Source organism: Haliotis cracherodii, unplaced genomic scaffold, assembly GCF_022045235.1.
Source record: "Haliotis cracherodii isolate W230 unplaced genomic scaffold, xgHalCrac1.p SCAF_2, whole genome shotgun sequence".
NCBI classification, from domain to species: Eukaryota; Metazoa; Mollusca; class Gastropoda; order Lepetellida; family Haliotidae; genus Haliotis; species Haliotis cracherodii.
This window is the reverse complement of record NW_027266275.1, coordinates 57,588,280-57,601,444: the sequence shown is the minus strand read 5'-3', so window position 1 is coordinate 57,601,444 and position 13,165 is coordinate 57,588,280. Positions and strand designations below refer to the sequence as shown.

At 38.5% G+C, this 13,165-nt stretch overlaps 1 protein-coding gene across 10 annotated transcripts in view; it reads right to left on the bottom strand.

Moving 5' to 3' along the window:
* LOC139468276 (voltage-dependent T-type calcium channel subunit alpha-1G-like) overlaps positions 1–13,165 on the bottom strand; it is a 96,493-nt gene that overhangs the window by 50,074 nt on the left and 33,254 nt on the right. For 7 of the 10 annotated variants that reach the window (XM_071250132.1, XM_071250138.1, XM_071250140.1 and 4 more), the window contains exons 8-14: positions 12,791–12,823; positions 9,625–9,746; positions 6,704–6,855; positions 6,344–6,529; positions 4,343–4,496; positions 3,313–3,468; positions 1,061–1,223 (exon numbers count right to left, since the gene is read on the bottom strand). In XM_071250132.1, the coding sequence (XP_071106233.1) occupies positions 1,061–1,223; positions 3,313–3,468; positions 4,343–4,496; positions 6,344–6,529; positions 6,704–6,855; positions 9,625–9,746; positions 12,791–12,823 (966 nt within the window). Of the gene's footprint in view, positions 1–1,060; positions 1,224–3,312; positions 3,469–4,342; positions 4,497–5,926; positions 6,042–6,343; positions 6,530–6,703; positions 6,856–9,624; positions 9,747–12,790; positions 12,824–13,165 lie in introns of all 10 variants that reach the window. The other 3 variants (XM_071250137.1, XM_071250139.1, XM_071250136.1) reach the window with 2 other exon arrangements.

Below are 13,165 nucleotides of genomic sequence, written 5' to 3'. Positions count from 1 at the left end.
CTTACAGATCACATGCAACCGTAGAACAAGATCAAAAGTAATAAAGTAACTGTGTCCCTTCCTAATTAAACATTTCATTGCAATACAACACATATGTCATCAAACAATGGATGTTCCATAAACTGATAACTTAATGAGATCAAATAAAAATCAATAATGATATTGCAATCAGCATTAAAATGTATATCAGTATTTCCAAATATAATATTCCTCCTTATTTACCAAAACCCATTCACTTGTGACTTTATTTAAGAAGTAATTGACGAATGGGATTTGTTAAATTATCATTCAATAAAACACTGCAGGGAGAATAAACAATGAGGCATACACATCTTTAAGGATGTTGATAAAATGTACAAGCTTTAAAAATATTTACCCAAATTTTAATAATGATGACACCCTGAAAAGAATCCGACTCGGATAAGTCCCATTTTGCGAACAGGTGGGTTAAGTCTGGGTATCTACTGCATATTCTCACGATCCTTGTGTTGATTATCTGTACCCATTTCCCTATTACCGATTGTCATATCTCTCCTGTGTTTGGATGCTATCTTTCGACCACTGCGTTTATCTGCGTAGCCCAGTTACATCTATAGGGAACAAATTACCAGACACTTCCCTCTCAAAACAAACGTCGTTAAATATATGACGTCGTTGAAAAACTGAGCCGAAAGGGAAGAAGTCTTGAAGTCTTCAAACAGGGAAAAGTGGAAAAGAGAAAAGCCAAAATGGATTCTCTTGCAAGAGCATGTCACCACACTGTTGTGATCAGAAAGAGAATGAGTTGGCTGGGGAAATCACATGTCCAGTGTGTTTAGAGAAAGCCCGAAGTGATGCAGGTCTACGACGTTTACTACTTTGGTGAAACCCACGAGCACGGGTATGGTGCTGACAAACCTAGAAACATAACCGGGATTCGAACCCACAATCATAGGTGCCCAAGAGATGCAAATCTGCACAGCGAATTGCGGCGCCTTAGACGACTGGGCCACCCGAGTCACCGGATCAAAGGAAGAATGAGAAATGAATAGTGTGAATTAGGATAAGTATAAACATTTACCTTTTTCTTTATTATTCTTGACATCAACCTCACTACTGTTGAGTTTTTCTTTTTCCTTTTGAGCATCGTCAATGTTGTTATTTTCTGCCAATCTTTGCTTCTCCTTCTCCTCCAGTTCTTGTTCCTCCATTTCCTTCACTTTCTCCTTCTTTTTCTCATCGTCCTGAACAACAAAATGGCAGCCAGTAACTAAGAGTTCTGACAAAACCAACAAGTGGTCGAGAGCATGATCATCCAGGTGACATTGTACCACCCAATACCCATTTTAGGCAGCTCTTATGCTAATCATGGGGTATCAGAGGCCTATTCAATAGTGAATTTGAAACTTGGTTGTTGAAAAGCGCATGCAAGTATGGAAGCTACTGTCTTCCTTGGAAAAGTGTGACACCTGTTTGTCCAAAGTATCGACATCCTCGATTACCCAGTGTATCACACCTCCAAATTATAATCCCAAATACCCAGGCCATACCCATAGCTTTGAGTCCAATTCGAATTGTGCTAAGTTAGAGATGGAGTGATGGAGGTGGTGACATCACTTCCACAATGAAGCCATGGTGACGAATTTGCCCAGAGTATTATGTATAGGATAAAACACGTCTGAGGGTTGTTATGATATTTCAAACATGCATCCCGGGGATTTTCCGAGGGAAAGGGTTTTAAATATCATAACAACCCGAGGGGAAGTGTTTTATCTTACTTATAAACCGAAAAAAGAAACCTTTAAACAACATTTATCACCTTTTTTATGTTTCGAACATACTTTCCATGAACATTAGGAAATGGGCGTAAAATATCTGTTGCTGGCATACGGATCTTGAAAAGCACATTCTTAAAAGCAGTGCGACTTATCAACGCCTTATCTAACCTAGTGCTACACTTACTGGGCTACAGATACGAAGGTTGCATGTTCGAATCTCGGGAATATAAAGAAAATATTTGTCATTTGATTTTACATTTCATTACATGTTACAATCTGAACGGAAGTTATATTAATAAAATACCCAGGACATTATATAAAATCCTTGGGATATTATAACACATGATATAGCAAATATGACTTGAATATCCTATAAAATCCCAGGAACATTACAACATCCCTGTTTATGAGATTTAAGCCGACTTTAGAACAATAGGATGACGTCACCGGAGGTTTATAAAATAAAAATAGAGGTGATGTGAAATGTGGTTAAATGTCATGTTCAAGATTATTCCACTTAAATAGCGATGTAGCATGAGCTGGTCCTAGCCTGGACTAATGTTGCTTTTGCGGTGCTAGCCAAATGTGATACCAGCCACAGTATACTGACTCCAAGCTGACCGGTCTTTGTTTCATCACCTTGTGCCAGGCACCAGGCAGGCAAACAACATGTAGGGGTGTCACAATAAATAAAAATCTCGATATATGGCTATTGGTAAGCACTTAAAGTCAATAAATTGATTGTTAAATGAGTTTCCGATCAATAGTACCGATTTCAGTTAGGAATATCAACAGTTTCGATTGTATTTACCATATCAACAACATACATGCAATGCTGTTCAAATTTGTTTTTCTTTTGATCATGAGTGGTAGTAATTTACACATGGTAATGTGGAAGTTTCTTTTTCTTAAATTATTAGGGTAAAGAAAAAACAAATCAGTCATATCACAAACTTTACTTTTTATTTGTTGTTATGGTTACTTCAAAGGAAACTTCACTTCCAAGGTTTAATTCAACTCTAAAATCCATCTAAAATGATAAACTGAAAACTATCGATATTTATTGCAATAGTTGCTTGCAATATCAATAGTTATTGCAATAATTTCTTTCAATATCAATAGTTATTGCAATAGTGATTTCCAGACCAATAGTCATCCCTAACAACAAGTATAAACTTTTAACATCATTTGGTATGACATGGCTAGGAATTGAATACCCGATCTTCCACTCTCCTGGGAGAAGCTCTATACACTAGAGCACTAGGGTGGCCATCAAAATAGAATGGAGATATTATACACTGGACAATCGAGGATGAGGTACCGATTGTCATTTCAAAGCAGAAGTCGCTATATGGCTGAAATAAAGCCGATGTGACGCTAAATTTTAACTCATTCACTCAAAGCAGAAATAAAATGCTGTCAATCGATTATCCTAAAGTAGGTAGTGACATAGTCAAATAATATGTAGTCAATCGATTATTATTTATTCATAGTAAGGGCTGTGTTCAAGAAGCACTTTGCCCTCATTATGGTTTGGTCGTCTCTATTATCTCACCTCTGTTGAAAATCCCTCCACCAAGATGGCAACAAGAAGATTGAAAAGTACATAGTTTCCGAATGTCATTAAAGCAATGAAGTATAGTGAGGCCCATGGCGATGTTTTGGCCATGCCGTTATATAACACAGTGTTCCAATCTTCCTGTGTCAACACCTGAAATGTACAACAATGTCAACAAGGCATACCACAGGAAAAAGGCTACAAAATTGAAATAGATCAATCATTACGTTTCTGTATACTTCTATATCCTTACATACATGTAGCTAAAATGTCACACTATACTACATTACTATCACTTACAATAATTAAAATGTCATTGTAACTTTTACCCTTCCTAACAATGTAACTCTCATGTCACTATATACTGTTTTACCATTACTTACAATGCAACTAAAATGTAACCCAAATTCTTTTGCAAATTTCCACATATTATTTTACATATTACTTTACAGAAATATTTTAAATTTTTGCAAAATACAATTAGAAATTATTAGAAATCTGATTAGAATCAGGTATTAATATATTAACAGTTAATTCCATAACAAAACACTGTATGAGTTAACAGGGGTGTGTGAACAGTTTGAAACTACATAGCAAACACACATGTTCAGTACGTTTTGTTACAGAGGCCTCAACACCATGCAGTTTGTGGTTACAGATATGCAGTAACGAGGACTTCGAGGACTTCACATAACTCTAACACTAACATCATCTGTAACCTAACCGTTTCATAATTCATGTATTCATAGTCATATATTATTTGTTACACACATCATGAAATATACAACTTATAATAAAACATAGTTATAATACATTTTCCACAGATGAATAATATTTCTTTGATTAATAGATTCTTAATTGAAAATTTGTTATAATAGTGAACTTTAAACATTAAAAGAAAACCAGATCATGATTTATTTGCCATCTATTGAAGATAGTTAAAATTTACCACAATTTATATCATATTTGATGGCAATAAGTCATTAATAATGTAATTGATAGTTGTTAATTTGGAAAAATACTCTACCTGAAACACAGTGACAAGTGACCACAGAGTTGAGTCAAAGTTGACCCGATCACAAAAGCAAGTTACGTTATTGCTGCGTAGATCTGCACATGTGCAGGAAGATCCGTCCTCACGCTCACAAAATTTACCACCAAACAGATTCATTCCTAGGATACTGCATGCGGTAACGGGGAGAAACGGGAATTAAACACACACCATGGAGAGGTTTCACAGGGCTAAATATGTCGTCATTGTCACAGAGACGACACCACACTGATAGGGACTTTCTGGGATGTAAGAGGTCAATTTCAAGAAATTTGAAATGGACATGAAATGGTCAAATGATTGAAGGTTTTACTTTTGTGGCTTTTGAATTTTGGTAATTTTTCGGTTGAAAAAACACTAACAGTTAGGCGAAGTCTATATGAAAATGACAGTTATAACAATTTCTGTCATATTGTCATAGTGACATGAAATGTTCACATGTTTTTTTTGTCACGTGACAAATATAGACAGATAGCAAACTTAAGACTGTCAGTAGCTTCACATTCTGAATGTTAATAAAACAAATTTCGAAATAAGCATCTTGGGATCACACCTAGGACTGGACGAGAAATGGTGTAGTTTGACGTGAGTTGTAAGGGTGACATTTTCAACAGCGGGGATGATCACATGACTCGGCGATAGTTCATTCACTCGCTGACAAATACTTGGACGCAAATTGGACAAAACGTCAGTTTAGGGACAAGGACGTACATTTCACATGTATTACAATCAATCATGCACTGTCCTAGTTCTAGCCCTATGTACACACACTAATATATGGTTTCACAGACTTGAGGAATGACATTTTACCATTTAAGCCAGGATTAGTACCAGCAGCTTGTCATACATGCTAAAGTTAAGTCCAATATACAATCACATCACAAAAATCTACAAGGCCAAATTTTCAACAATTCTTTTTCTCAAAAACACTTGTGTCATTTTTTTTCACTTGAGTGTACAAACATTAACAACACATATTAAAGTTATATGATACGCATGCTCTATATGTGAGGCATTTACAGTATTACAACTAAAAGTTAAAATAGATACGAACTAAAACAGGCAAACAAGCATTTGATTGGTTATATGATGAAAAACGCAAATGAAATGCATTTATGTATTAAATATATAACAAGCTAGAGTACATCGGATATATCATGCAGTGAGCATTATTTGCATAAAATTGAGAAAACAAAAGTTACTTCATACAACTCAACTACAGATCAAATTACTGCAGCATAGTGGAACATTTTGCACAAATCGCCACATAAAATCAGGCACAGCTAAGACACTAAGAACTTAAAATACCATTCCTCAAAATCTTATGAAACCATATTGACGAGGATCATTTCAGCTTCATGCTGGTTAAGCCTACAAACTACCTCTGCAATAAAAGAGTTGAAAGTTGGACTACACTACTGCCATTTTAGTAAAGCTGCCAATGGCAGAACAGAATAGCTAGATACTCTCTAGGAATTGAGGAATAAAACTGGGCTAACGGAACAGGGTTCAAGGGTTAGTTGGGAGATAATTTGGGCATGCTAACATGTCTCACCATACCTGAAAGACAGTAATAATTGCCCAGAGAAGGGAATCAAAATTCCGGCGATCACATTTTCGCCTGCCGTGTTTTTCAGTACAGAACTTACAGCCAAACAAGTTCATTCCCAAGATGCTAAAGTCGTAAATTTTTCAGGAGCAGAAAAATAAAAAAAGAAATAATTTATGAAAAATCCTTGTTAAAAAGGCATAGATATGAGTATGACATGATCAACAGATTAAATAAATTACACTTTTTATAACATGTTACAGAGCATAAAATTCAGAATCTAGAAATAATATACAATCCTGTCAAGTAATTTTTTTCTGTATAAATATATATAAAAATGTTACATATTTTTTCATAAAATTTCAACATTACTTCTTAAAATTTTCTTTATAGCATTTTCAGAAAATGAATGTAAAGGGATTAAATACCTGAATATGAACATAAAGAGAAGAAGAAGAGCGAAGAAAGTGGCCACATTGTCCATAGTACGTAGCATGACCACCAACTGGCGGCGGAGTGCCGGCAAGAAGCGCACTAGCTTGAGGATACGTAACAAACGGAATGTACGAAGAACAGACAGTCCACTGGCGCCACCCTGGGCAAGTTCCACAATACTGCAAAAGACAAGACATTGTTTTACTTTGAATGGATTGTTATTAACCCCACTTCATACACTGTCATAAGTGTTTCGGGAAACAAATGGACGTCTTAACAACTGGATTATATCACTGCCCCAATTATTAAAAAGGAAACTTGACAGATCTCAAATGAAACTTCTGGCAGCTTACCTGAGTATGACTATGAAGCCGTCGAAGACGTTGAAGCCGTCGCTGATGTAGCCATACAGGCCATAGGCCAACAGCTTTGAGAGCATCTCGGCACCAAAGAGGATGCTGAATGCGACATTGCTGTACTCGAGTATCAGTGTTAGCTCGTCAGGCTGGAAAACAGAAATACTGTCATCGTTAACTGTCTGGTGACATTGGAATATAGAAATGGGAATGTGTCAATTGACCCCATTACCTACTTTCCCAGTATATACGACTCAAAAGAAGTTAAGGACCACCCATTTCTTTTTTATACTAGCATAAATATTTTTGAGATATATACTGGTTATACTTATACTGAGATCCCTTCCTTCTACAGTTGGTTTCATTGTCTATGTAAACTTTCACATGAATTAAATGCTGCTTTTCAAGCCTAAAGCATTGTAGAAAAACTTCAAAAGAAACATGTAAAACTTGAAAGTAATGTATTGAAGAATATGAACGATACCTTCCTCTTACATGACCTATTAAATCAAACACACACTCACTGATCTATTCCCTCACACACACTCACTTACCTATCCACTCACATACACACGGAGCCATTCACTCTCATACACGCACACTGATCTAATTCCCTCACACACTCACACTCACTTACCTATCCACTCACATACACACGGAGCCATTCACTCTCATACACGCACACTGATCTATTCCCTCACACACACACACTCACTTACCTATCCACTCACATACACACGGATCCATTCACTCTCATACACGCACACTGATCTATTCCCTCACACACATTCACTTACCTATTCATTCACATACACACGGAGCCATTCACTCTCATACATGCACACTGATCTATTCCCTCACACACACACACTCACTTACCTATCCACTCACATACACACGGAGCCATTCACTCTCATACAGGCACACTGATCTATTCCCTCACACACACACACTCACTTACCTATCCACTCACATACACACGGAGCCATTCACTCTCATACATGCACACTGATCTATTCCCTCACACACACACACTCACTTACCTATCCACTCACATACACACGGAGCCATTCACTGATACATGCACACTGATCTATTCCCTCACACACACACACACTCACTTACCTATCCACTCACATACACACGGAGCCATTCACTGATACATGCACACTGATCTATTCCCTCACACACACACACACTCACTTACCTATCCACTCACATACACACGGAGCCATTCACTGATACATGCACACTGATCTATTCCCTCACACACACACACACTCACTTACCTATCCACTCACATACACACGGAGCCATTCACTGATACATGCACACTGATCTATTCCCTCACACACACACACACTCACTTACCTATCCACTCACATACACACGGAGCCATTCACTGATACATGCACACTGATCTATTCCCTCACACACACACACTCACTTACCTATCCACTCACATACACACGGAGCCATTCACTCTCATACACGCACACTGATCTATTCCCTCACACACACACACTCACTTACCTATCCACTCACATACACACGGAGCCATTCACTCTGATACATGCACACTGATCTATTCCCTCACACACACACACTCACTTACCTATCCACTCACATACACACGGAGCCATTCACTCTCATACACGCACACTGATCTATTCCCTCACACACACACTCACTTACCTATCCACTCACATACACACGGAGCCATTCACTCTCATACACGCACACTGATCTATTCCCTCACACACACTCACTTACCTATCCACTCACATACACACGGAGCCATTCACTCTCATACATGCACACTGATCTATTCCCTCACACACACACACTCACTTACCTATCCACTCACATACACACGGAGCCATTCACTCTCATACACGCACACTGATCTATTCCCTCACACACATTCACTTACCTATTCATTCACATACACACGGAGCCATTCACTCTCATACAGGCACACTGATCTATTCCCTCACACACACACACTCACTTACCTATCCACTCACATACACACGGAGCCATTCACTGATACATGCACACTGATCTATTCCCTCACACACACACACACTCACTTACCTATCCACTCACATACACACGGAGCCATTCACTGATACATGCACACTGATCTATTCCCTCACACACACACACACTCACTTACCTATCCACTCACATACACACGGAGCCATTCACTCTGATACAGGCACACTGATCTATTCCCTCACACACACACACTCACCTATTCATTCACATACACCCCCAGCAATTCACTATCATACACGCACACTGATCTATTCCCTCACACACACACACACACACACACACACACACACACACACACACACACACACACACACACACACTCACTTACCTATTCCCTCACATACACACTGACCTAGTCACTCACACACACACTCACTGATCTATTCCCTCACGCACAAACACACTCACTTACCTATTCACTCACACTGACCTAGTCACTCAAAACACACACACCTATTCACACACACACACACACACACACACACACACACCTATTCACACACACACACACACACCTATTCACACACACACACACACCTATTCACACACACACACCTATTCACACACACAAACCTATTCTCTCACACACAAACCTATTCTCTCTCTCTCACACACACACACACACACACACACACACACACACACACACACACACACACACACACACACACACACACACACACACACACACACACACACACACCGATCAATTCACTTACACATGTACACACTCACTGATCTATTCATATACACACACTCACTGATCTATTCACTTACACATGTACTCACTCACTGATCTATTCACTCCCATACACACTCACTACCCTATTCACGTACACATGCACACATCGACCAACCTGCTTGTGATACTCCACTCCCATGCTGAGGGTGTTGAGCAAGATCGCCCCAAGGATGCCACGCTGGAAGAATTTGCTTTCCACTATCTTAACCATGAAACTGGTGAATTTGTTAATACAATCTGAAACAAAGGATTATCGGATTATGAAGCTGTAATTCAACAAAGATTAAAAATTAATTCATTTACAAAATATATATATTGGATGAATGTATGACCTCATAGAATGAGATGAGATTATAAATGCCTGCACTTACTTCAGAAATTTCAGGAAAAAAAAGGATTTCCGAAATGTGGCATTATATTAAGATAGCTATTCAATATTATCATCATTACAAAGGGGTGAATGTGACTAAACCTGCATGAAACACTAATCAATGGGAGATCACTGATACAAAGGTGATCATGAGTTCTTTCCCTTTAAAAAGAGACAGCCATATTTGACGAAGTTCACCACATTGTTCACAAAATTTCTTCACATGTATGTGTCATTAATTTGGGCGAAACTCCTGATAAACATATGCAGACTACTGCAATGACTCTTGCTATGACTTCTGTAAGCTGTTCATTTGTAAATAATTATAAAGAGAATATCAAATTTACTTGATGCAACTGTACAACAAAACATGCATGTTTCATATCAAAAACCACCATGTGATTGCACCTATGGTTCCCCGGTCACTTGACTAGAACAAACATGTTCTACATAATGTAACTGCAGTCAAAATCAACAGGTAACATATTCATAAACCTAACAGATATATCATACTATGCTACCTAAACTATCTATGTACAAAAGAAGGGAACTACAAGAGATCTGTCTACATAGCCTTTGGTTGGACATTTGCATAGCCAGAGTTGGGAAGTGTTTGGAACATTGAGTGGCTACAGCAATGAACCTGAGGCTTGAATACAAGATCCTGAGGTGGGATTGGGTAGAGGAGATTCTGCTGGAGAAGCTATCATGTTGCAGAGGTGGAATATAAGATACTGATCTCTAGGATTGGGAAGAGGGACATACTGAGAAGCTAGTATACTTGTGGGGGTGGAGTACAAGATACTGATCTAGGATTGGGAAGAGGGACATACTGAGAATCTAGTATACTTGTGGGGGTGGAGTACAAGATACTGATCTATGATTGGGAAGAGGGACATACTGAGAAGCTAGTATACTTGTGGGGGTGGAGTACAAGATACTGATCAAGGATTGGGAAGAGGGACATACTGAGAAGCTAGTATACTTGTGGGGGTGGAGTACAAGATACTGATCTAGGATTGGGAAGAGGGACATACTGAGAAGCTAGTATACTTGTGGGGGTGGAGTACAAGATACTGACATCAAGGATTGGGAAGAGGGACATACTGAGAAGCTAGTATACTTGTGGGGGTGGAGTACAAGATACTGATTAAGGATTGGGAAGAGGGACATACTGAGAAGCTAGTATACTTGTTGGGGTGGAGTACAAGATACTGATCTAGGATTGGGAAGAGGGACATACTGAGAAGCTAGTATACTTGTTGGGGTGGAGTACAAGATACTGACATCAAGGATTGGGAAGAGGGACATACTGAGAAGCTAGTATACTTGTGGGGGTGGAGTACAAGATACTGATCTAGGATTGGGAAGAGGGACATACTGAGAAGCTAGTATACTTGTGGGGGTTGAGTACAAGATACTGACATCAAGGATTGGGAAGAGGGACATACTGAGAAGCTAGTATACTTGTGGGGGTGGAGTACAAGATACTGATCAAGGATTGGGAAGAGGGACATACTGAGAAGCTAGTATACTTGTTGGGGTGGAGTACAAGATACTGACATCAAGGATTGGGAAGAGGGACATACTGAGAAGCTAGTATACTTGTGGGGGTGGAGTACAAGATACTGATCTAGGATTGGGAAGAGGGACATACTGAGAAGCTAGTATACTTGTGGGGGTGGAGTACAAGATACTGATCTAGGATTGGGAAGAGGGACATACTGAGAAGCTAGTATACTTGTTGGGGTGGAGTACAAGATACTGACATCAAGGATTGGGAAGAGGGACATACTGAGAAGCTAGTATACTTGTGGGGGTGGAGTACAAGATACTGATCTAGGATTGGGAAGAGGGACATACTGAGAAGCTAGTATACTTGTAGGGGTGGAGTACAAGATACTGATCTAGAATTGGGAAGGGGAGATTTTTGTGGGAGCATGTGGTATTGAGTACAAAGCTTGCCTTAACTATATACGAAAAATACAGCAGGCTGGTAATGTTTGGTTTAAAAAGGCAATGAGACTGGAGGGTTAGGGGAGGCAGTGGGGACAAAAAGTATATTGACTTGAGTCATCACAATTATCACGAAGTTGAAAACTGCACCAGCACCATGTCACTGTACACCGACCATACTCTCAACACATACAGGGCAGTCCAGGCCTTTACTTCAGTTTGAGTGGAGTAGTACTGGAGATTTAGGCTAAATCAATCATATCACACGCCTAGCAAATTGGTAAGTTCCTAAATTTCAACAAGAGCCTTGTCAAGTCTGCCCACTTCACCAAGACACTTTGAACACATATGAAAAGTGGGATTGTGCTGTTTGAATGTACAGTCCAGTTTGACACACACCAACACTGCAGTACATACAACTATGTGATCCAAAGAAGGAACCATTATTACATAAAATATTGGTTTCATTTTTAAAATATATAGATACATATTTATGTAATTCATATAAAACATAAAATATATGTTTGCTGTCCTGGCACCGTGACTATAAGAAGCTTGCTTGTGAGTTTCTGCAGAAGACTTGAAAGTTAATTTTCAATAAGACACATGCTTCTCTAGGACATGTTAATATGAGCCTGTACAAAACCACACATAGTGATGAAAAGCATTTCAAGGCAACCAAAGCAATATTGTTACATATATCCATATATATCATCTAGCCATTCATTATTCTAGTATCATGCTGCATATGTGTGATCTTCCTAGATTTGTCATTTGGGTCAGTTGTCACAAAAATGTTTTCCTTTTTTATTTTGATTGGCTGGTGTCAAATTGCTACAGCTTTCATATCTGGTGGGTACATGAGACCTTTTGTTCACAGAAAGCATTTGTGTGTTCCAATGACAACTATTGCATAAAGGCCTGGAGAGTGGATAAAAGAGATGGACAAACTCACGTGCAATGCAAGATAGGTTGCATTTCCTCTTATCTATAGGAAATAAATTGAAACGGAACATTGACATTGGGTTATAAGTGCCTTATCACTGGGGGCCATGGTGATAAGTGAAACTGATTGGAAAAACATAAAATCCATAAAATGAACATATTTTGAAGGTGATATTTTTTATTGTATATTTTGTGTCATGTTTAGACTATGTGTACCCAGTTTATCTAACATGAACTAAAGAAACTTTAAATACAAACTTGAAATCAGCATTTGCAGAAATTTCCTTGGAAATGAGAATATAAAGATATAACGTACAAAGGAATCGGTGACTAATAACAACAAAAGAAAAAAAAATGACAAAGAAAATATGAAAAAATAATTTGG